At 40.5% G+C, this 26,032-nt stretch overlaps 1 protein-coding gene across 9 annotated transcripts in view; it reads left to right on the forward strand.

Moving 5' to 3' along the window:
• The window catches only part of EPB41L4A (erythrocyte membrane protein band 4.1 like 4A), a 296,657-nt gene that overhangs the window by 103,196 nt on the left and 167,429 nt on the right, over window positions 1-26,032 (forward strand). For 7 of the 9 annotated variants that reach the window (NM_001435210.1, XM_010808814.4, XM_059890412.1 and 4 more), the window contains one exon: window positions 19,791-19,895. The exons of the other annotated variants lie outside the window; for them this stretch is intronic. In NM_001435210.1, the coding sequence (NP_001422139.1) occupies window positions 19,791-19,895 (105 nt within the window). The remainder of the gene's footprint in view (window positions 1-19,790; window positions 19,896-26,032) is intronic. 9 annotated transcript variants of the gene reach the window in all.

A 26,032-nucleotide genomic window follows, 5' to 3' on the forward strand; every position in this document is an offset into this window, starting at 1 on the left:
GCGTTGCAAAAGTAAAACAAACTGTTGTAAAAAATATTCAAAAGGCAGAGATACATAGAAAAAAACTTAATTCCATATTAGTCACTTAAAACACGACTCTGCTTTTGTAAGTAAAATACCTTATTTATTCACCTTGTTAATCGTTGCATAATTTCTCATTTTGGACGACTGTGGTTTATTCAGTCATTTTTCAGCTGGTGGCCCCCCAGGCTGGGGGATTTTATTTTGCCACTCTCAGGGCAGCAGTAAACATCTCTGGCTGTATAGCTGGTGCTTTTTATTTCCATAAAATAGATCCCGCAGAGTCCAAAAGACTGTCACTCTTGCATAACTCATACTTACCATCCTAAATGCTACGTGTGTTTTTATCCTTTCCATCTACCTTTTACTTATCTTTTATTACACTTTGTCGTGTTCACTCTTTTACTTTCTATGGTCCGTGGTCACATTTCTGCTCAGTTTTCTACCCACCTCAGCATGAAAATGCACATTCTTTGCTTGTCTGTTTTTTTAGTGGTTCTTTCCCCACTGAATACTTTGAGAGCTGCTATAATTAAAAATTCTATAATAACAGAAATTAAAGAGAGTATCCCTGCTTTGAGTTTTACCTAGACAGGTTAGAATTTTTTTGTTTTCATCTATTTATTACGTTTCTTCTTATTGTATGTCTCATAATAAACATTTAAGTTATAGACTATAAATTGAGTCATATCAGCTTTATACTTTATCCACAACGTGGATACATCGAGCCACTTCTGCCCTCTTTATTGTCCTTCACATTTTGAGTTCTCTCTCCAGTTAGAGCACAACCTCCAAGATTTCCTCAGGTTGAGTTCACTGGTTAAGTAGCTTCTTACTTTTTCATGTTCAAAAAAAGGGTTTATGTCTTTCCTGACAGGTGAAGAACAGCTAGGTTAGGCTTTTTCTCTTCAGTAGTCACTATATACCTGTGCTCTTGTTTCCAGTACTGCAGTCAAGAAATCTGATGCTAATCTAATCCTTTTTCTTCTGTAAATCCTCTATTCAACTTGTGTAAGTGACTTTATTTGTGGTCAGTAGTGTCCAAATCTGGCCCCATGGACTGTACCCCACCAGACTCCTCTGTCCATGGAATTTTCCAGGCAAGAGTACTGGAGAGGGTTGCCACTTCCTACTCCAGGGGTTCTTCTTGACCCAGGGATGGAACGCTTGTCTCCTGTGTTTCCTGCATTGGCAGGTAGATTCTTTACCATTGAGCCACCTGGGCAGCCTGAGTGATTTCCTCTTAGTCTTTAGTCTCTGACTGCTGATTCTAAGAAGACTGAAGAATACAGTATAGATAAAACAAGTGTGTTAGTGTTAGCTGCTCAGTTGTGTCCAGGTGTTTGTGACCCCATGGACTGTAGCCATCTGGCTCCTCTGTCCATGGAATTCTCCAGGCAAGAATACTGAAGTGGGTTCCCATTTCCTTCTCCATGGGCTCTTCCTGACCCAGGAATTGAACCCGGGTCTCCTGCACTGCAGGCAGATTCTTTACCATCTGAACCACCAGGGAAACCCATAGATAAAGCTAAGTTTAGTTTATCGCTTACCGCAATGAAAGAGACCATGACTGACTGTTTTTCAGAGGAGGGAGGACAAAGATGGGAGATTTGTGAGGTTTGTCAGGGTCTGATTTGAGGCAGCCTGTTCAGAGCAAGGACATAGAATTAGACCAGGTTTTTGGTAAAACAATTTAAGACTGGTGGGCTGAGTAAGGCATATTGACTCTAAGTCGCTCAGTCGTGTCCGACTCTTTGTGACCCCATGAACCACAGCAACACCAGGCCTCCCTGTCCATCACCAACTCCCAGAGTTTACCCAAACCCATGTCCATCGAGTCGGTGATGCCATCCAACCATCTCATCCTCTGTCGTCCCCTTCTCCTCCTGCCCTCAATCTTTCCCAGCATCGGGGTCTTTTCAAATGAGTCAGCTGTTCACATCAGGTGGCCAAAGTACTGGAGTTTCAGCTTCAACATCAGTCCTTCCAATGAACACCCAGGACTGATCTCCTTTAGGATGGACTGGTTGGATCTCCTTGCAGTCCAAGGGACTCTCAAGAGTCTTCTCCAACACCACAGTTCAAAAGCATCAATTCTTCGGTGCTCAGCTTTCTTTATAGTCCAACTGTCACATCCATACATGACCACTGGAAAAACCATAGCCTTGACTAGACGGACCTTTGTTGGCAAAGTAATGTCTCTTCACAGTGTAAGAGCAATTTGGAGCACGGTTTCTAGAGCCAGACAGCCTAGGTTTTAATCCTGACTCTGCCATTTACTGTCTGTGTTCTCTCAGGGAAATTTGCTTTACTTATGGGTTCTAATTGTCTTGTCTCTGAAATGAGGAAAATGACAACACGTATATACTTGAGTTGATATGAGGATTCAGTGAGTCTCCTCTTTATGGAAAGATGTGGTGTTCTTAGATCAGTGTCAAGTGCTTGGCAGATGGGACGTGTTAGCTGTAGTATCACCTCCAACTCACAGGGTTGCTGTAAGCACTGAGTTAATATGTGTAAAGTACTAGTATGCACCAATAAAAGCGTTAGCAGTTTTTTTATGTGATTTTGGCTTAGGTGACTTTGAATTATTATGACAGAACGAAATATTAACAAAGCCTCACTTTATCATTTTTTGATAAGTTTAAAAATATTTTGTCCATTTTCTTTTCGGCTATACTGGGCCTTTATTCTTTGCGTGGGCTTTCTCTACTTGAGGTGGGTGGAGGCTGCTCTCCGTTGCAGCGCTCACAGGTCTCACTCTCTCGTTGCAGAGCTCCGGCCCTCTGTGCGCGGGCTTCAGGCGTGCACGCGGGGGCCCACTGGGTGGGGCCCTCGGGCACGCAGGCTGTCAGTGGGTGCAGCACTTGGGCTCAGCCGCTCTGCAGCATGTGGAATCCTCCCAGACCGGGGATCAAACCTGTGTCCCTTGCACTGGCAGGCAGACTCCTGTCCACTGTGCCACCAGGGAAGTCCCCACTTTATCTTTTAAATTTGAAAGTTCCCCCAAATTGAAGAAATTTTGTCAAAAAATCATATAATCATATGTCAAAAAATCATACAATCATGAATTGTAAATAGTATAAACTCTTATCCTCTTCACTCATAGATGCAGTTAACATGTTACAACATAGGCTTTATCATTATTTTTTCTCTTACTGAACCATTTGTTAATTGAAAACCTGACTTCTTACCTCTGAATGCGTTAGTGCCAATTACCTATAGACAGGGACCCTCTGCAGCATAATGTTGGCACAGCTGTCAATATCAGGAAATGAGATGTAGTCTAGCTGTTTAATCCAAAGCCTCGTTCAAATTCTGTCAGTTGTCCCAACATTGTCCCCTTTAGAACAAAATCATCCAAATCAGATCATGGCATTTTGTTAACATGTTGTTCAGCTCTCCTTCAGTCTGGAATGGTTACTCAGTACTTTTGTGACCTTATGATTTCTGAAGAGACTACACCGGATGTTTTGTACAGTGTCCCTCAAGTTGGGCTTGCCTCACATTTCCTCAGTATTAAATTCAGCTTAGATAGCTTTGGCAGGAAAAACACTGAAGTAGTGCTATATTTGTTGCATCCTTTTTGAGGTGGTACTTGATGTCAATTTGTCCCACTACTGGAGAAATTAAATTTGATTAAGGTAAAGATGCTAGATTTTTTTCACTGTAAAGTTTCTTTTTTATTCTTTGTAATAAATATTTTGTGCGGTGATATTCTAAGACCTTGTAAAATATTCTATTCATCCTCTGGCTTTTCACCCACTCATTTATCATTGCTGATGCATCTCAGTTGAATCAGTCATAACCATGATGGTCATTTTCTAATTCTGTCATTTTCCTGGCATTCACAAGTTGGCATTTTGTTATAAAGAAGTGTTTTCTCTTCTGTTTATTCATTATTTGTTTCTGTTTCACATGAACTCAGGGATTCCTCTCAGAGGATTATAATCTGATATTTTCACTTACAGTGGTGTTCAAATTGTGCCTGATTTGATTGGTAAGAATTCCCTTCAAACTAACACTTCTGTTCTTTTGGAAGGGCCCCATCATTCTTTGAGCACACCATTCCTTTCTGTAATAAAAAATCATTTTAGGTCTTTTACTTCCCTGTCCAAGGCTTGAATTGGTCTGTTTTCTAAGGAGTAGAGAATGATATTTAGAACTGAAGTTCCAGGCACAAGACTGGTCATTGCTCTCCAGGTGTCACTGCTCCCGTGCCCACTCAGTGGGAAGGTCTAGAGAACTGGGGTATATATGCACACACACACATTAACCTGAAAATACCAAACCATGTATTTACACCACAAGATTCATTCTTGTTTTCTCCTTTGTGTAACTCCGTTTTGGCTCCTATTTTTCACAATATGCTGCTGCTGTTGCTAAGTTGCTTCAGTCGTGTCCGACTCTGTGCGACCCCATAGATGGCAGCCCACCAGGGCCCCCTGTCCCTGGAATTCTCCAGGCAAGAGTACTGGAGTGGGTTGCCATTGTCTTCTCCATTTTCACAATATACCTGCTTATTATTACTTCACTCCGCTGCCTTCCTCGGTGGCCATCCTTGCCCAGACAACTGTTTGGCTCAACCTCCAGCTGCACCAGATACCCAACCACCCTGCTCAGCCCTGATCTGCTGTCTGTTGCTAACAAGTGTTGAAGAAAAAGGAGGGATTCTCCTGGCTTTTCAGTGGAATGTTTCAGTTATTCAGGAAGGAAGGGAGAGAAGGTGAGATTAGTTTCTCCCAGCCCTCTAAGTGTTTGAGACATGAAAGTAAACACCATTATTCATGTTGGGGCGATGCATTTTAAATCTGATACCGTTCTGTGATGGTACTGTGGAGTCACAGCTGCATGTGTGGCTCAGTTGTAATGGAAATGTGGGTTGTATGACAGTTGTACAGTGTGGATAGAATAAAGCTTGTGTTTACACTATTCCATAGTCTAATGAGTGTACAATCACATAATGTCTAAAAAAAGGGACATACCTTAAATAGGAAATTCTTTATTGCTGAAAAATGCTAACCATCATTTGAACCTTCGAGTCATAATCTTTTTACAGTGTAACATCTGAGATCACTGTCACAGATCACCATAACATATAATAATAATGAAAAAGATTTAACTATTCTTGAGGATTACCAAAATGTGACACAGAGACGTGAAGTGAGCAAATGTTGTTGGAGAAATGGTGCCGAGAGAGCTGCTCAATGGAGGGTTGCCACAAACCTCCATGTTGTGAAAAACACAGTATCTGCAAAGGGCAAGAAAAGGAAGTACATTAAATGAGACGTGTCATTTGAAACATTATAGTGAAGACGAGTTGACCAGAGGAGGGAAAGAGAAGAATGTAACAGGTGTAAAGAGAGACTAGGAAATAAAATATGGTAGGTTGTCTATAAGGTTGAGTACCAGTGATTCTTCCAGTCATTCCCTGTGCCTTCATGGTATTACTCCTCAAGAGACAGAGTCTCCTTCCCTTCCTTTCCATCTGGGCTGCCCTGGGACTGACTTAGACCAACAGAGTGTAGCAAGAGTGATGCTCTGCTGGGCCTGGTCCTTGAGAGACTGGATAGCGTCTCTCCTCGCCCTCTTGGAGGCCCTAATCACCACGTGATAAAGTCAGACTGCCCCGCTGGGAGAAAGGCCCTGGAGCCGGAGAGACTGGGAGCGAGGGAAGAAAGAAAGGCCTCCCAGCCCTCCAGCCCCTCCAGTCGCCTGGGGTGAGATGTCACTCTTGAATGACGCCATCTTGAGTCCACAGTGACCTCTCTAGCCAACATTAGACAGAGTAGACACTAGCTGTCCCTTCTGAGCCCTGCCCAGAGGGCATATCATGAGCAAATCAGCTTGAAGCCGCTAAGCCTGGAGGTGTTTGTGAAACAATGATAGAAACACTAGATGAAAGTCTGAGAAAAGTCCATCAATGTGAGCAAGCTTTTGTATGTGAAAATTATATGTAGTACCTTGAAAAATACACATTTTATTTTATTTAATGATTAAATGTCAGTTCAGTTCAGTTCAGTTGCTCAGTCGTGTCCAACTCTTTGCGACCCCATGAACCACAGCACGCCAGGCCTTCCTGTCCATCACCAGCTCCCGGAGTTTACCCAAACCCATGTCCATCGAGTCAGTGATGCCATCCAACCATCTCATCCTCTGTCATCCCCTTCTCCTCTTACCCTCAACCTTTCCCAGCATCAGGGTCTTTTCAAATGAGTCAGCTCTTCGCATCAGGTGGCCAAAGTATTGGAGTTTCAGCTTTAACATCAGTCCTTCCAATGAACACCAGGACTGATCTCCTTTAGGATAGACTGGTTGGATCTCCTTGCAGTCCAAGGGACTCTCAAGAGTCTTCTCCAACACCACAGTTCAAAAGCACCAATTCTTCGGTGCTCAGCTTTCTTTGTAGTCTAACTCTCACATCCATACATGACCACTGGAAAAACCATAGCCTTGAGTAGATGGACCTTTGTTGGCAAAGTAATGTCTCTGCTTTTTAATAGGTTTAAGAAAATCTTTTTTTCTTACAAATTTCTTCACCTAGGGTGAAGGTAACTCTTAGTCAAAAGCCTTCATATGGTGGTTAACAGTACCTGACCTGATAAGCAGTTACCATTGGTGCCTAAGGAAGGTCTCCTCCATGCCCCTGCTTCACCTTATCCTAACGGGCCTGAGCTGAAAAAAATTAATGTAATTTCTGCTTTTTCAGAGAACCTGAAATCTATTCTGTCAAAAATATTGAATGAAAATATAGTGACTTTTTATAGGCCTGAGATTAAACAATTTTTTGAAGGCTTCATTTCCCCTTTGTGAGGGAGTAAGCTGTTTGTCTAGAATGTAATAGTTATCATTCTGTGCAGCTGGTAAAAACTTGCCTTTCTGGTTTGTAATGTCATGTTAATCTGCAAAGGTGTTGTTACTCACTTGAAGAATCCTTTGTTCTAGTTGAAAGTCTCACTGATGGTATTTTCAAATAAACTTGTCCTGCCTGGGAGTCTTTCTCTGAGATCATAAGCCTCTTGTAGCTTTGTTCTTTCCAGAATATTGTTAAAATGTCAGTAATAAAAGTAATCTATCTCTAATTGCCGAGATTTAAGTGGCATATAATTTACCATCCAGAAATATGTCACAGGCATTTATTTACTGTCACTTGAAAGGTAAGTTAATTAATTCTAACAATTAAATGAAGTTTTCCAAATGGAGTTATAAAAGGCCAGAAGCTTCCTTTACTTCTTTATTTTCTTCTTAACTGCTTCATATTGATAATTTTGGTTTTCCTGATGATAGGGAACACAATTCTTGTCAGATTTATTTTATTACATAAAGAAAACTATGTATCTTCACATTTTATACATTAAAGTTGAATACCAAGCCTCTAATTTTTTTGTATCTTATGAACTTCAAATATAAGATACTTATACCAAATTCAGAGCCTATTAAGTCTTTTGAAATTATATTAACACAGAAATGAATGTATATTTTTGAAATTAAAAGCAAACTAAGTAGCACTGAGGTCAGCAGGACCCCTGGATCCACCCATCTTTCTTCACACTCCCAAGTCTGACAGGGCAAGAAAAATGGGAATCTTCACTGAGAAACTGGAAGGGGCGTTTTCACAGGCCACCATATTCCTAATACTACTCTTTCTCTTCCTTGTTTGTTGGCCCTTAGTAGCCTTCTGTGGAGTTCCTACTGTGTGTGGATTATTGGACTGGATGCAAAGGAGGAGGTGTGCAATGCTCAGGACCTGCCTTCAGAATCTCTAAATATCGGTGGCAAAATTAAGAGAAGTATCAAATGGCTTTAATAAAGGCAGAATAGCGTTAAGTCTCAGAGATGGACAAAAACAAGACACTTTGTAGGTCCAGGGAGGCTGAGGTCATAATGAGGTTGAGGGGATAAAGACAGGCCTTATGGAGAAAGTGGTATTTGTGCTGAATTCTGAAGAATAAGTGGAGTTTTGAAGAGGACAGAGAGGAGAGAAGATGTTCCACAGAAAGGGAACAGTACAGATGAGCCAAGATATGGGGAGACCTTGTGAATTTCCTTTTCTGTTATTTGTGTTGGCACTCAACTCATTCTCTCAAAAGTCTCATTAGTTGATGTTCCTTATCAATGACAATATTTTAATTTATTCAGTATTCAGAAAATCCTTGGGCATGTTGCCAAGTGCTTTGGTTGTTGTTGTATCTTATTTTGTGGCATCTCTGTTGATTTTCTCATTTTGGCAGAGATTCTTCTAGAAATGTTCAGAAAGAACTGGAAGGGTGCTAAATACAATCACATTTATGAGTTTCCTTTCTAAGTGCCGAAGGAATTAAAGTTAAAAAATAAGTTTATATTAAACTTCAGATGAAATGAACTGTCTCCCTTGGAAGATATGTCTCCAGCAGTTCAAGTACTGGGGCACATGACCTCCATACTCGTATATGATGGCCTAGAATAGTTAGGTTTGCCTGCTCAGAGGGCTCGGGAAAAATTAAGATGAAAAAGTCTTGTAGTCACTGTTTTGGCATGTGGGACCATGAATTGTTGGTGTAAACGTGGTCAGCATGTTGACAACTCACCATGATAGAGAGGAGAGTGCTCTCTCCTCTCTCTACATTTCTGTACTTAATAGCTCATAGCATGTGAACCAGATCTACAAAACGATTATAGCTGTGAGCAAAAAGAAAGATACTGACTAGTTTCTACTAGATATATTTTTCTTAAAAAAATTTTTTTTATACAAGTAAGACAGGTACATAATTATCAGACAGGTACATAATTATCAGACATGTACAAAAAAACTTCTGATGAAAACCAAGTCTTTCCCTGTCTCACTTTCTGGAAGTTTCTTATTGCTCCATAACCCCCTGGTTTCTCTGTGGTTCTGAGAAGCCAGTCACCTGCTTCCTCCATAGAGATGTTCTTAGTATTATAGTCCAGGTGTGTCTGACTTTCCTCTGGCATTCTTACTAGTGTACTTTTTCCATCTTATCAGTGTTAATCACTTGCTGGCATGTAGTAGGTCCTCAATAAATGTTTGAATGAATGAGGTCATATTCCTTTCATAATATCCTTGATGATACTTACTTGTCCTTTTTTTAGTAATAAATCCTGAACCGGCCTGTTCTTTGCCCAGGGTATTTCTAGTTTATTCTTGGGCTCTTGTCAATTCTGTATCAGTTCTTAATTTCTTTATTCAAGAATGACTTTTTTGGAACTTGAAGACTTTCAATTCGAATTGCAACATATAGCCCACAAGCAATCTCTGTGAAGAACCCATATGTGAAGAATGAAGTTATCCATAAGTGTAAAAGCGGAGGGCATTGCAGTGGAATACAAATGACCGGGCGGGGAACTGGAGGGGCTCAGCTGGTGCCAGATGGGCAGATATGTAAGCTGGTGGTGTCACCCCGCCCCAGAGGCTAATGTACTGCTGGCATCCCAGTTTTGTGAGTCTTGTCGTATTGCAGTGTGATAGATGAGAAGTCACAGGTTTTTCCTGTGCACGTTGGCTTGAAGAAGTGACAGAAATATAGCATTTCCGAGGTCCACCTGGCTCTTTTCCAGGTGCATGTGCAGACACACCTGCAGTGAACAGGAGGCTGCAGGGGGATCATGAAACGTCATGCTTTTCCTTTGGTCGGCTCCGGATTCATTGCCCAACACCGCATGCTTTCCTTGTGGTTTCTCTGTACAGGATCACATATGCTAAAGGATAATATTTATAAAGTATTTTCAGCATCAGATTCTATATAAATGCAAAACTGTCATAGAGGATTTACAGGCTTATGTTCTGGTATTTTGGGAATGATAGTTTTGGAAACAGTGATTCCTGTGTGAAATTATTGCAATTTTCATATACTTTCCAAACTTCTAAGCTGTTTTTCCAAGCTTGTCTTTGTGTATTTTCATCATTAGTAGGGCATTTTATCTTTTTTATGCTTTTTGAGTAGCATAAAAAGGCTGTATGTGAGAGGATATATGTGAAAAGGCTAACATTTCTTGTAGAAATAGAAGTGTAAAATGTTTTTATATAAAGGCAGCCTTAATTTATATGTATATTTTAAAAGACCCACCCCATTTCACTGATGTAATTTTAAGCATCAATCATTCCTCTTGTGTTCACAAAGCACTTCTTTACCTGCTTGGGATAGAAGAATTAAGTGGAGTTCTTTGGTTCTACCTGTTCCTGTCTGTACCTGGATAGAAGAACAGACCTAGAGAAGAGATTAGAGCAAGGTGGAGCACTGGCTTGAATGGCAGCCTTCTGAAACTATTTTGAATAGGAAAGATGCATGTGCATTTTCCATAGCCTCCTGGAAAATAAGCTGATCTCAGTTAACCAGAGATTGTTGAAAAAAATTACTGAGGCAAAAGGCAAGTGTGAAAAACAATTGAAAGTGAATACTGTAGCCCAGCACATGGGCAGGAGACCCATGGAAGGAGGTTGTGATGACTCCACGTTTAGTGGCTGTGATACTAGGATGTGGAAAAGACCTAAATTCCTGTCAGGTGATGTCTACAGAGCCTGCAATGGAGAAAATCAGTTGCTTACCATGAGAGTAACAATAGCCAGGCAGCAAGTATAATATAGCAACTATAAAATAGCTAAAATTAAGCCTGTGTTAGTTTTCTATTGCTGCATAACAAATTACCACTAATTAGTGGTTTAAACATAGTCCTGTTGGTTTTCTTACCATTCTGAAGGTCTAAAGTCCAGGATGGCATGAATGGGTTCTCTGCTCAGGCTCACAGGACTGAATCAAGGTGCTGGTCTCTTATCTGAAGGATCTGGGGAAGAATTGACTTTCACAGGTTTTCAAGGTGTTAGCAAAATCCAGTTCTTGTGGTTGCAGGCCTCAGGCTGCCATTTCCTTCCTGGCTGTCAACTGGGGCTTGCTCTCAGCTTGTTGAGGCTATTTAACATGGCCCCCTCCATCTTTCAAGTGGCAAGGACCTATGGAGTTGTTCTCATGCTTTAAACATCTCTGATTGCCCTTCTGCCTTCCTCTTTTGCTGTAGAATGTGCTTGGCTTATAAGGGCCCAAGTGATTACATCTAACATAATCCCGTAATCTTCCCAGTTTAATGTAAAAATTATAACACATAACACAATAAGAAGGTTTATATTTGATCATACTTACTGGTTCTAGGGATTAGAGCAGGACTTTTTTTTATGTGGGGAGGGAAGCACATTTTATAACTTCTACCTGCCACAGAGCCCAAGTTGAATTTTGTAAGACCTACATGAAAAAAGTATAAAATTTCCTTGATGGATATAAAAGAAAATCACATAGGTTTCACTTTGTAAATATCATATCATTACCTCCCAAGTTATCTAGTCTGTCAATTCAATTTAATTTCGGTCAGATTCTTAACAGAATTTTTTATTAAATTGGCAAGCTGGTTCTAAGCTTCCTGTAGTACAGCAAAATGTCTAAGAATTGGCAGAGACAAATTTGAAAGAGAATGATAGAGATCAACAGACTATATTAAACTAAAGTTAATAAAATCTTGAAGGATTAGTCTAGGAGTAATCCATGGCATAGAATGAGGATTCATTTAGTAGATGATAAATTTGCTTCAGGCAAAAGGGAAGTGATGGCCTTCTAGGTAAATAGTGGTGTAGTTGTCTCTCCATTTGGAAACACAATTAGATCCTCATCCCAAGCACAGAAATAGTTTCCAGATGGAGTGAAGAACTAAATAAACTTAAGTAAAATGTACAGGTATTAGAAGTATTTAAGGGAATTTAAACTTCAATGTAGAGAATAACTAACCAAAGTGCTAAGAAGCACTGGAAAAGACCACAATGCTGCGAAAGATTAGAGGCAGGAGGAGAAGGGACGACAGAGGATGAGGTGGTTGGATGCATCACTGACGCGACGGACATGAGTTTGAGCAAGCTCCGGGAGTTGGTGATGGGCAGGGAAGCCTGGCGTGCTGCAGTCCATGGGGCTGCGAAGAGTCAGACACGACTGAGCAACTGAACTGAACTGAACTGAACTGATTAGTGTCCGGAAAATGCAAATTAAAATAATTAGTCCTTCCGTCTTTCTTGCTCAGTCAGATTTGAAAAATTTTGCTCAATCCAAATGTTGGCAAGGGCATTGAGACATGTACTCTCCTTGCATGAATTGTAATGGTCTTTTTGGCAGTGCTCATTGTAAATTTAAGTAGGCCTATCCTTCGAAAGAGTAATTTCATTAGGAGAGTTTTACTGTAGTTAAAGACATAGGTACGTGAGCACAAAGAGACATTTTCTGGATATGGCATTGTTATTATAGCAGGAAATGTCTAACAACCTAAAGATACTTCATAGCAAGGCTTGTTGTTTATAAATTATCTAATGGATTTTGACAAAAGACCAATTAAGTTTAATCAAAGAAATTTATGGGATTTGTAACAAGCACTGTCTTCTCCCAGTGTGTGATTTTATCACCTCTTATCACCCATTTTATATTTAATCAAAAATATTTCCCGTATATTACAATCTGTTTTCTCAAAACAATGCGGTGTTCTCATCTTACGTGAATATATATGAAATGGTAATTCTCTGAAGAAAGTGCAACTGAACAAAGCCCTGCCTCATGATGTGTAACATCTTGGGAATTTCTTGTAACTGTCAGTGATGAGAAGAAAGAAAGAAAAAAATCTATCTGTAGGTATACCATCAAAATAGGTTCTTTTTGAGATTAATGTGTATATGGAGTAATGTTTGCTGATTAAATGGTTATGTGTGAATAATATTTAATATGTTAGATGATAATCTTTAAAGAATATGCAGTGGGAAGGGGAGAGATTAGATGTTTTAGATAGGTATCAGCATTTACCAGACAAGGGAAATATTTTCCTTATGTCTGTGTTTATATGAAAGAGATTAAGTCTAATATCTAGACAAAGACATTTTCAGAACATTAACGTTGGTGGTTTTAATTATAGGTTTGTTAGGTAAGGATTGAAAATGAAAGCCTTGGTGGTAGTGGCCAAGATGGTAGACTAGGGGGACCCTGAGCTCACCTCTTCCATGGGCACATGAAAATTACACCTATTTACAGAGCAACTATCTATGGGAATGACCTGAAGAGTTTCAAAAAAGATTTTCCATAAGTAAAGATGTAAAGAAGGAACCAGATGAGATGGGTAGGAGAGACAAAGCTTCAGTATAATTAACACCCACGCCCTTTGGGAAGGTGACCCACAAGCAGGAGGATGATCACCATTGCTGAATTTTTCCCTAAAGTGCAGCCCCCGCTTTGAGCTCCCCAGCCCATTGGGAAGACAAGGCCCCAGAATATCTGGTTTTGAAGACAGGAGAGCTAAAGGGCTGTAGAAAACAAAGACTCCACTCTTAAAGAGTGACTGCAAAACCTGATACGCTTTGAATCCCAGCACAAAGGCAGTAATTTGAAAAAAGCCGGAGGAATCACATTCCCAAATTTCAAACTATACTACAGAGCTACACTAATGAAAATAATATGGTACTGGCACAAAACAGACATGTGGATCGATGAACCCGAATAGAAAACCTAGGAATGAACCTGAGCTGTGGACAATAATCTATGACAAAGGAGGCAAGAAAATACAAAACGTGGGAAAGACAGCCTCTTCTTTATCTTTGTTAAACTGGACAGCTACATGAAAAAGAAACAAATTGGATTACTCTCTCATTGCATATACAAAAATAAACTCAAAATTGATTAAAGATGAAAATGTAAGACCTGCAACCATAAAACTCTTAAAAGAAAACATAGACAGTGTGCCCTTCAACATTGGTCTGAGAAATATTTTTTGGAAATATCTTCTCAGATAAGGGAAACAAAAGCAAAAATAAACAAATGGGACTGTATCAAAATAAAAAGCTTTTCACAGAAAGGAAATTATTAATATGAACAGAATAAAAAGACAGCTTACTGAATGAGGGAAGGTTATTTGCAACCAATATATCCAATAAGGGTTAATATCCAAGGTGCACAGAAAACTCATACAACTTGATGTCAAAAACACACAAACATCCCAATTTAAAAAGAGGCAGAATACCTGAATAGATATTTTACCAAAGAAGACATGCTAATGGCTAACAGACATGTGAGGAGATGTTCTATATCACTAGCTATGTATCACTGAGGATCAGATCAGATCAGATCAGTCGCTCAGTCATGTCCGACTCTTTGCGACCCCATGAATCACAGCACGCCAGGCCTCCCTGTCCATCACCAACTCCCAGAGTTCACTCAGACTCACGTCCATCGAGTCAGTGATGCCATCCATCCATCTCATCCTCTGTTGTCCCCTTCTCCTAAGGGACTCTCAAGAGTCTTCTCCAACACCACAGTTCAAAAGCATCAATTCTTTGGTGCTTAGCCTTTTTCACAGTCCAACTCTCACATCCATACATGACCACAGGAAAAACCATAGCCTTGACTAGACGGACCTTTGTTGGCAAAGTAATGTCTCTGCTTTTGAATATGCTGTCTAGGTTGGTCATAACCTTCCTTCCAAGGAGTAAGCGTCTTTTAATTTCATGACTGCGGTCACCATCTGCAGTGATTTTGGAGCCCCAAAAAATAAAGTCTAAAACTGTTTCCACTGTTTCCCCATCTATTTGCCATGAAGTGATGGGACCAGATGCATGATCTTCGTTTTCTGAATGTTGAGCTTTAAGCCAACTTTTTCACTCTCCTCTTTCACTTTCATCAAGAGGCTTTTTAGTTCCTCATCACTTTCTGCCATAAGGGTGGTGTCATCTGCATATCTGAGGTTATTGATATTTCTCCCAGCAATCTTGATTCCAGCTTGTGTTTCTTCCAGTCCAGCGTTTCTCATGATGTACTCTGCATATAAGTTAAATAAACAGGGTGACAATATACAGCCTTGATGTACTCCTTTTCCTATTTGGAACCAGTCTGTTGTTCCATGTCCAGTTCTAACTGTTGCTTCCTGACCTGCATACAGATTTCTCAAGAGGCAGATCAGGTGGTCTGATATTCCCATCTCTTGAATTTTCCACAGTTTATTGTGATCCACACAGTCAAAGGCTTTGGCATAGTCAATAAAGCAGAAATAGATGTTTTTCTGGAACTCTCTTGCTTTTTCCATGATCCAGCGGATGTTGGCAATTTGATCTCTGGTTCCTCTGCCTTTTCTAAAACCAGCTTGAACATCAGGAAGTTCACAGTTCACATATTGCTGAAGCCTGGCTTGGAAAAAGATAGTCAACACTGAAATCAGGTTGATTATATTCTTTGCAGCCAAAGATGGAGAAGCTCTATACAGTCAGCAAAAAGAAGACCAGGAGCTGACTGTGGCTCAGATCATGAACTCCTTATTGCCAAATTCAGACTTAAATTGAAGGAAGTAGGGAAAACCACTAGACCATTCAGGTATGACCTAAATCAAATCCCTAATGATTATACAGTGGAAGTGAGAAATAGATTTAAGGGCCTAGTTCTGATAGATAGAGTGCCTGATGAGCTATGGAATGAGGTTCGTGATATTGTACAGGAGACAGGGATCAAGACCATCCCCATGGAAAAGAAATGCAAAAAAGCAAAATGGCTGTCTGGGGGGGCCTTACAAATAGCTGTGAAAAGAAGAGAAGTGAAAAGCAAAGGAGAATAGGAAAGATATAAGCATCTGAATGCAGAGTTCCAAAGAATAGCAAGGAGAGATAAGAAAGCCTTCCTCAGCGATCAGTGCAAAGAAATAGAGGAAAACAACAGAATGGGAAAGACTAGGGATCTCTTCAAGAAAATCAGAGATACCAAAGGAACATTTCATGCAAAGATGGGCTGGATAAAGAACAGAAATGGTATGGACCTAACAGAAGCAGAAGATATTAAGAAGAGGTGGCAAGAATACACAGAAGAACTGTACAAAAAAGCTCTTCATGACCCAGATAATCACGATGGTGTGATCACTGACCTAGAGCCAGACATCCTGGAATGTGAAGTCAAATGGGCCTTAGAAAGCATCACTACAAACAAAGCTAGTGGAGGTGATAGAATTCCAGTTGAGGTATTCCAAATCCTGAAAGATGATGCTGTGAAAGTGCTGCACTCAATATGCCAGCAAATTTGGAAAACTCAGCAGTGGCCACAGGACTGGAAAAGGTCAGTTTTCATTCCAATCCCAAAGAAAGGCAATGCCAAAGAATGCTCAAACTACTGCACAATTGCACTCATCACTAAGGATCAGGGAAATGCAAATCAAAACCACAGTGACATACTACCTTACACTTGTCAGAATGTGTATCATCAAAAAGGCAACAAATAGTAAGTGTTTATGAGACTGTGGAGAAAAGGGAACCTTTGTACATTGCTGGTGGGAATGTAAATTGATGCAGACACAATGGACAATAGTATGAAGTTTTCTAAAAGAATTAAATATAGAACTTCCATGTGATCCATCAATTTCACTTCTGGGTATTTACATGTAGAATTCAAAAACACTGATTTGAAAAGGTATACGGACTCCAGTGTTCATTACAACATTATTTACAGTAGCCCCGATGTAGAAGCAACCTAAGTGTAAATTGATACATGAATGGATAAAGATGTGTTGTGCATTTATGCACAGTAGAATGCTAGTCAGCCATTAAAAAAAGAAGCCTTGCTATTTGTGACAGTATAGATGGATCTAGAGGATACTGTGCTAAAAGCAGTGAGTTAGACAGGGAAAGACAAATGCCTTAGAATCTAAAAACAGAATAAACTAAGACAAAATGAAGATAGACTTGTAGTACAGAGAACAAATGGATGGTTGCCAGAAGGGAGGGGGTGAAATTGGTGAAGGAATTAAGAGATATAGACCTCCAGTTATGTAATAAATAATCGCAGAGTATATTAATGTGTATACATATATATATGTAATTTAGAAAGATAGTACCAACAATCCTACATGCAGGACAGCAAAAGGAAACACATATGTAAAGAACAGACTTTTGGACTCTGTGGGAGAGGGCGAGGGTGGGATGATTTGAGAGAATAGCATTGAAACATGTACATTACCATATGTAAAATAGATGACCAGTGTAAGTTTGATGCATGAAGCAGGGAACCCAAAGCTGATGCTCTGGGACAACCCAGAAGGATAAGGTGGAGAGAGGTGGGAGGGGGGTTCACAGTTGTATATCTGTGGCCGATTCATGTTGATATGTGGCAAAATAATCAAAATAATGTAATTTTCCTCCAATTAAAATAAATAATCACAGAGATGTAATATACAGCATAAGGAATATGGTCAATAATGTTGTAATAACTGTGTGTGGGAATCACGACCCAGATAATCACGATGGTGTGATCACTCACCTAGAGCCAGACATCCTGGAATGTGAAGTCAATTTGGGCCTTAGAAAGCATCACTATGAACAAAGCTAGTGTAGGTGATGGAATTCCAGTTGAACTATTTCAAATCCTGAAAGACTATGCTGTGAAAGTGCTGCACTCAATATACCAGCAAATCTGGAAGACTCAGCCGTGGCCACAGGACTGAAAAAGGTCCGTTTGCATTCCAATCCCAAAGAATGACAATGCCAAAGAATGCTAAAAAGACCACACAATTGCACTCATCTTACACACTAGTAAAGTAATGCTCAAAATTCTCCAAGCCAGGCTTCAGCAATATGTGAACTGTGAACTTCCAGATGTTCAAGCTGGATTTAGAAAAGGCAGAGGAACCAGAGATCAAATTGCCAACATCCGCTGGATCATGGAAAAAGCAAGAGAGTTCCAGAAAAACATCTATTTCTGCTTTATTGACTATGCCAAAGCCTTTGACTGTGTGGATCACAATAAACTGTGGAAAATTCTTCAAGAGATGGGAATACCAGACCACCTGATCTGCCTCTTGAGAAACCTATATGCAGGTCAGGAAACGACAGTTAGAACTGGACATGGAACAACAGCTGCTACTGCTAAGTCGCTTCAGTCATGTCCGACTCTGTGCAACCCCATAGACGGCAGCCCACCAGGCTCCCCCATCCATAGGATTTTCCAGGCAAGAGTACTGGAGTGGGGTGCGATTGCCTTCTCCATGGAACAACAGACTGGTTCCAAATAGGAAAAGGAGTACGTCAAGGCTGTATACTGTCACCCTGCTTATTTAACTTATATTCAGAGTACATCATGAGAAACCCTGGGCTGGATGAAGCACAAGCTGGAATCAAGATTGCCAGGAGAAATATCAATAACCTCAGATATGCAGATGACACCACCCTTATGGCAGAAAGTGAAGAGGAACTAAAAAGCCTCTTGATGAAAGTGAAAGAGGAGAGTGAAAAAGTTGGCTTAAAGCTCAACATTCAGAAAACGAAGATCATGGCATCTATTCCCATCACTGCATGGGAAATAGATGGGAAACAGCGGAAACAGTGTTAGACTTTATTTTGGGGGGCTCCAAAATCACTGCAGATGGTGACTGCAGCCATGAAATTAAAAGACGCTTACTCCTTGGAAGAAAAGTTATGACCAACGTAGATAGCATATTCAAAAGCAGAGACATTACTTAGCCAACAAAGGTTCGTCTAGTCAAGGCTATGGTTTTTCCAGTGGTCATGTATGGATGTCAGAGTTGGACTGTGAAGAAATCTGAGCACCAAAGAATTGATGCTTTTGAACTGTGGTGTTGGAGAAGACTCTTGAGAGTCCCTTGGACTGCAAGGAGATCCAACCAGTCCATTCTAAAGGAGATCAGCCCTGGGTGTTTTTTGGAAGGGATGATGCTAAAGCTGAAACTCCAGTACTTTGGCCACCTCATGCGAAGAGTTGACTCACTGGAAGAGACTCTGATGCTGGGAGGGATTTAGGGGCAGGAGGAGAAGGGGATGACAGAGGTTGAGATGGCTGGATGGCATCACCGACTCGATAGATGTGAGTCTGAGTGAACTCTGGGAGTTGGTGATGGACAGGGAGGCCTGGCGTGCTGCGATTCATTGGGTCACAAATAGTTGGACACGACTGAGCGACTGAACTGAACTGAACTGAAACTTATCATGGTGATCATTTCATAATGTATGCAAATGTCAAATCATATAGTATACTGGAAACTAATGTGATATTGTATGCCAACTTTATTTCAATTAAAAAATGAAACATAAAACCTTATTAATCAATATGAGATAAAAATTTTAAAAAACTTTGGCTCTGTGTGTGTGAAAGTTGCTTAGTTGTGTCTGACTCTTTGTGACCCCATGGACTGTATAGTCCCTGGAATTCTCCAGGCCAGAATACTGGAGTGGGTAGCCTTTCCCTTCTCCAGGAGATCTTCCCAACCCAGAGATCTAACCCAGGTTTCCCACATTGCGGGCAGATTCTTTACCAGCTGAGCCACAAGGGAAGCCCATTAAAAATTGCTATTTTAACTTTATATATCTTCTGCATTAGTTGTGGGAGTAATGATCCTGGTGAAAATTGCTTTTTAAACTGAGAGAAGTATGAGATTTTAACCAAAGTAAATTTTTTTTGATGTATTTATTAAATGCACTTCATATAAGCTATTATCTTTATTAAAATAATAATTTTGTCATGATATTTTAGTCTCATAAGAAAAGCATCTCATTAATTTATAACAAATAATAATTTAAAATTGTTTTTCAGAAGTATTTATTTAATACTTAAATCTCTTTGTAATTGAGGCCAAACTTAAAGAGGGAACTATGGGCTAATAAAATTGTTTCCATGTGAGCAAAGCTAATAAAAGATGAGAACTGTGGCTGTGTCCCATTGAGAAAGACAAGACACCTTATTAAAAAAAAAGACACAACCTGTGAATTATTTTCGCAGAAGTCAACGAAAGGCTCCATTGTCCTTGAGCACGTATTCCGCCACGTCAACCTTGTGGAGGTGGAGTATTTTGGGCTGCGTTACTGTGACAGAAGCCATCAGACGGTGAGTGTGGTGGCTCCATATTCAATTTTCTGGTTATAAATGTCATCATATCTCTGTCTTTTCTTGTACCTGAAAAACTTAAACATGTTTTCCACTGCTAATATCTTTGCATTTTTTCCCTCTTCTGCCAAAAGTCTGTAGAGTCGTAGGATTCACAGTTTGTATGTGTAGATTTCTTTATAGGTGGCTTACATGGTTTCTGTTTTTTACAATTATATTATAGAGAGTACTTTCCCTTTGTGTTGTTAGGAGGACTGAATTAGCCATTTAATGTGTTAGGAGCCGAATGACTAATGTCTTATAGTGATAAGTATTATTGTTTTTTAAAATTAAAAAAAAATTTTTGATTGGAGGATAATTGCCTTACAATGCTGTGTGGGTTTCTGCTGTACAACTACACGAGTCAGTTATAAATATACACAAATCCTCTCCCTCTTGAGCCTCCCTTCTACCCTCCCCCCCACACCGCCCCTGTCCCAATCTCACTCCTCTGGGTTGTCACAGAACACCAGGCTAAGCTCCTTGTGGTTATTACTGCTTTTTAGGAAAGTAAATGGTTAAAGAGTATTTAAAAGAAATACAGTGTAAAAAGGTGCCTATCTAAGTTTTATAAGTTGGACAAGCAATTATAAGATAAACTAAGTAGAGGTTTTCATTCATAAGCTTGATGAAATAAGAGTAATAAAGGCAACCAAGCTTTTGGTGTTGGATGTCATTTGTTCAGGAGGATTTAACTCAAGATCTTCCTGACTGGTTGGATGGTAGAGAGTTATTAACAAACTTAGCAAATTGGTTAGTGTAGATTCTATTTGGTTATAAGGTTGAAAAGCTCTCTTGGATGATGAAAAGAGGGAAGATTTTGAAGGTGAGGGTTTTGAGATACGAAAGTATATCCATTAATATCCATTAAGCCCAATGGCTTAAAAGTCTAAGACAGATCTTAACCTGAGCTAGAAAGGCTTATGCTTATAATGCTTATATGCTTACCTTAAAAATACCATATTTGACCTTTCATTTTTTTATATGCCTGTTAAAATAGATTTTCTCTTCTTTCTTCCACAGTTCTCCTAGCCTCCACTGAGTCATCTGGGTCTGGGGTCTGTTCATTGTGGTTCACTGATTATCTGAGTGGGGTTTCTTGTTCTGTTCTCAAGAGCATGCTAGGATGAGAAGAGGCAGGCAAATGGAATGTTGTTGATGGCAATATGTTTTGAGCTTTTTCCATAACAAGCTTGTTCTGTTTCACAAGAAGATTTCACAAAGTAGGAATAAAAAATTGGGTGTGTTACTTAGCTTTCCATAGGAAGGAATTGCTTTCTAAAGGCAAGTGGTCATTAATATGTACTTCAAAGGGAATGGACATATTCAGAAGGTCACTGAATTCTGTCTTGTATGACTATAAGTCAACACAGCAAAACTGTTAATGTATACTGAGAGATTAAATTGAAGGCTATAGAAGATAACTTGTATTACCTTCATATTTTTGAAATAGCATTTTTCCTAGCGGAGGGAAATTCAGTTTCCTGATTTTGTATGTCAGACCTTGCCTGGAAAGATTGACTATCTTCCTAAGATTGTATAGACCTTATCTTTTTTTTTTTTTTTTTAACATTCCAAAGAAAAAAATGTGAAAAGCTAGAGAATTTCAAACAATGGCTTGTATCATTGCAAACGAATTAGAAGGTGGTATTGATAGTTTATTTAAAGTTTTCTAGGGCTTGTTAAGATCAAAATTTATTTTTCCATTACCTTTATTTCTAGGAGTTGGCATTTGTGATACAGGTTTAGGAGAAAATACATAATATGAAGAATAAAACTTATTTAAGGCATGTTTTTTATGTGGGAAAAACATCAGATGTGTAAATCACATGATTTTTTGGCCTTCTGAATTTGTTTCTTTCTAGTAAACTCAGAAAAAATAGAGGTGATTTGTAAACATGACTTAGTCTTTGCATGTTTAAATGCATTGTTTTCCTTTTTTTCAATTTAAATTTATTATTTTTAATTGGAGGCTAATTACTTTACAATATTGTATTGGTTTTGCCATACATCAACATGAATCTGCCACGGGTGTACACGTGTTCCCCATCCTGAACCCCCCTCCCACCTCCCTCCCTGTACCATCCCTCTGGGTCATCCCAGTGCACCACCCCAAGCTTCCTGTATCCTGCATTGAACCTGGACTGGCGATTCGTTTCTTATATGATATTATACGTTTCAATGCCAGTCTCCCAAATCATCCTACCCTCTCCCTCTCCCACAGAATCCAAAAGACTGTTCTATACATCTGTGTCTCTTTTGTTCTCTCACATACAGGGTTACCATTACTGTCTTTCTAAATTCCATATATATGCGTAAGTATACTCACGCATATATATGGAATTTAGAAAGATGGTAATGTTTCCCTTTTAATTGTCGGAAGTTATGAGAAAAGGTCATGACAATTTACCCTTCTTTTAGGTAACTGATCAAAGCCTGTCATTTCTGCAGGGTTGGTAGAGTGTGTCTGGGAAGGAAGACATGATTCCGTTCCTGACATGGTTCTCTTGGATTTTGAGATAGGTGTTGGGACCTCCCTCACTCTAGAAGGGCAACCCCCCAGCTGTGAGTCTGTGAGGGGATTGTCAGCAGTCACTTCATATTTCCCTACTTCCTCTCTATACTAGTAGAAACAGCCCTTCGTATCCCATAGTTACTTACGGTAAATAAGAGTTTAAGAACAACCCGATGTTAGAGTAGCATGGGACGTGGTGAAAAGTCTTTGTCTTAAAAATAGAGGAACTATTTCTGTGAATATGCCTGAATTACTGTCCAGTAGATTGGATTTTGTTTATTGCTTTTCTCTTTTTCTGTGCCCAGAAGTGTATTTTAATGAACAATGCCTGTGTAAGGATCTTGTATGTAATTAAGACCTACATAGAAGACTTTGAGGTCCTAATGGTAGATCAACTTAGATCCTAAGTTGAGGTCCTAAGTTGATCAACTTAGATCAACTCTTGAAGCCAGTGCAAAGAGACTGGGGAGAGGAACTGGGGATGAAAGGAAGAAAGAGGACAGGAAAAAGAGATGGGTGCATCAGAGAAAAGCTCTCCCTCCGCCTCCCTCCATCAGCAGTGGATCACGCTTTGGGGCCATGCCTGAACTTTGGCTGGGGATGGGGGGAGTACAGGGCTTTCCTGGTGGCTCAGACAGTAAAGAATCTGCCTGCAATGCAGGAGGCAGCCTGCAGCACTGCTAGTCATCCGGGTGTGGCCCAAGTGTAAGGATGCGTCTGTAGGTGAGTTAGACTGGCAGTGGCTGCAGAACTGACGAGGAAAGGTTATGGAGGGCTTTATGCCCATCTCAGGGAATAGGTGTGTGTCGCATGAGAAGATGGGCAGCTACCCTAGAGAATTAGGCAGCAACAGTGGGCTTCCCTGGTGGCTCAGATGGTCAAGAATCTGCCTGTAATTCAGGAGTCAATCCCTGGGTCAGGAAGATCCCTGGAGAAGGGAATGGCTACCCACTCCAGTATTCTTGCCTAGAGAATTCTATGGTCAGAGGAGCCTGGCGAGCTACAGTCCATGGGGATCACAAAGAGTCAGACATGACTGAGCAACTAGTACATACATTTATGCCTGATAAATATATCCCTGTGACAGGTAGACCCCACATCACAGGGAACTTATTTTCTCTCCTGGAGAACAGAAATAACCAACAGGCCTCAATCCAGATGGATCAGCAATCACCATCATTGTCATCAATACACCAGCAACTGTTTAACATTTTCTTATGTTCATTACATACCCAGAACAACTGTTCAGGTTAAATATTGTTACTCTACCATCAGAGATGAAGAAAAGGAAGCTAAAATGGTTAAACAATGTTCCCAAGGTCACATAACCAGCAAGTATTAAGGTCAGAATTCAAACCCAAGTCTTCATGTTTTCAAGATCTTCCAGTTATTCAGTACAATAATGTCCTGACTTAAATGTATATAAGATGAGGAATTCTGAGGAAAGGGAGTTTCATGCCAGGAATGTTAAATGAAAAAATTCAAATTTTATTAAACTGTATATTCCATGGAACCAAGTCCTGGGAAATGTATGTAGCAAATGCCTAGATTTAGATGTTCTATATGTGTAAAGAGTACTTGTTGTTGTTCAGTTGCTCAGTTGTGTCCGACTCTTTGTGACCCTATGGACTGCAGCACGCCAGGCTTCTCTGTCCTCCACTATCTTCTCGAGTTTTCTCAGATTCGTATCCATTGAGTCGGTGATTCCATCCAACCATCTCATCCTCTGTTGCCCTCTTTCTCCTCCTTCCCTCAGTCTTCCCCAGCATCAGAGTCTTTTCCAATGAGTTGACTCTTCCCATCAATGGCTAAAGTATTGGAGCTTCAGCATCAGTCCTTCCAATGAGTATTCAGGATAGAAACATGCCTTGTTAAGGCTAATGTCTCTCTGAGGTATAGCTGACTTGATTTGGAACACTCTGGGCTTCCTAATTTCTTCACTTCTCAGGAGGGGTCTGTAAAAGAATCTCAGCATAATAAAAACAGTTCTTCATGAAGACACATTTACTGAGACTGAATTAACACAGTGCTTCCCGCATTGCCTCAGGCTTGCTTTTAGATGCACCGTGGAGTTCACGGACTTGCAGTTTCTTTTTCTAAAAATGGCAATGGTGAAAGCAGTCAACCTTAGCCTGGATCTAGAACCTCCTTTCTCTTCTGCTCTGAACTGGGTTATCAGGTTCGTTCTTTTTTTTTTTTTTTAACTTTACAATATCGTATTGGTTTTGCCATATATCAACATGAATCCGCCACAGGCATACACGTGTTCCCCATCCTGAACCCTCCTCCCTCCCCGTACCATCCCTCTGGGTCGTCCCAGTGCACCAGCCCCAAGCATCCAGTATTGTGGATCGACACCAGGTTCGTTCTAAATCCAGACTGGTCTGTGTGGAATATGTCCTTTTTATATCTGGAGCAGCCTTGATGGAAGCTGGATGTGAGGCAGTCTGTCATAGGGATTACAAGAACACATCAGTTTTGTCTAATGACCATGCCACTCACTAGCTATAAATATTTAAAATTCTCTTCAAGTATTAACCCTCAGTCTTGAGCAGCAGCACTGTCAGGGGAGTGGACGCCCTCCAGTGTGCTCTGGGCCTGCCTGCCACCCGTTGAGTGGGGGCTCCTGGGAGCTCCTTCCTGTTTCCCTCCTGGCCCGTGACGAGCAGCTCCACTTGGTGCCGCTTCAGTTCAAGTGGGTACCCGCTCTCTCTGCTCAGTGTCCTAATCCCCAGCACCTGTGGCTGTGTCACTCTGTGTGGCAAAAGGGACTTGGCAGATGTGACTAAATTAAGGATCTTGTACTGGGAGATTATCCAGGTGGGACCAGTATAGTTATGTGTATTCTTACACATGAAAGAGAAGGCAAGAGGGTCAGAGGAGATGTGACAGTGGGCACAGAGGTCAAAGTGGTGCATTTACTGAAAGGAGGCATTGATACTAGGAAGGCAGGTGGCCTCTAAAAGTTGGAAAAGGCAAAGCAAAGATTCTCCCCAGGTTCTTCCAGAAGGAGCACAGCCCTGCCTACACTTAAGTTTTAAGCCCAGTGTCTTAGTCAGTTTGGGCTGCTTTAACAAATTACCGGAGGCTGGGTTGTTTAAGCAAGAAGCATTGATTTCTCACAGTTCTAGAGGCTGAAAGTCTGAAAGCAGAGTGCCAGCATGGTTGGGTTCTGGTGAGGGTCCTTTTCCAGGTTTCAGACAGATGACTGCTGAAATTATACCACGTAGTTTCATGTGGTTTATATAAGAGCTTTCTTGTAAAAGCACTAATCCCATTCCTCCCTGACCTAATTACCTCCCAAAGGCCCTACCTCCAAATACCATCACCCCAGGTGGTTCAGTGGTAAAGAACCCACCTGCCGATGCAGGAGATGCAGGAGATGGGGGATCGATCCCTGGGTTGGGAGGATCCCTTGGAGGAGGGATTCTTCAACCCACTCCAGTATTCTTGCTTGGAAAACCCCATGGACAGAGGAGCCTGGTGGGCTACAGTCTATGGGGTCACAAAGAGTTAGACATGACTGAGCACACACAGATACATAGGGGATTGGGGCTTTAACATGTAAACTTGTAGTGGACAC

Source organism: Bos taurus, chromosome 10, assembly GCF_002263795.3.
Source record: "Bos taurus isolate L1 Dominette 01449 registration number 42190680 breed Hereford chromosome 10, ARS-UCD2.0, whole genome shotgun sequence".
Taxonomy (NCBI): domain Eukaryota; kingdom Metazoa; phylum Chordata; class Mammalia; order Artiodactyla; family Bovidae; genus Bos; species Bos taurus.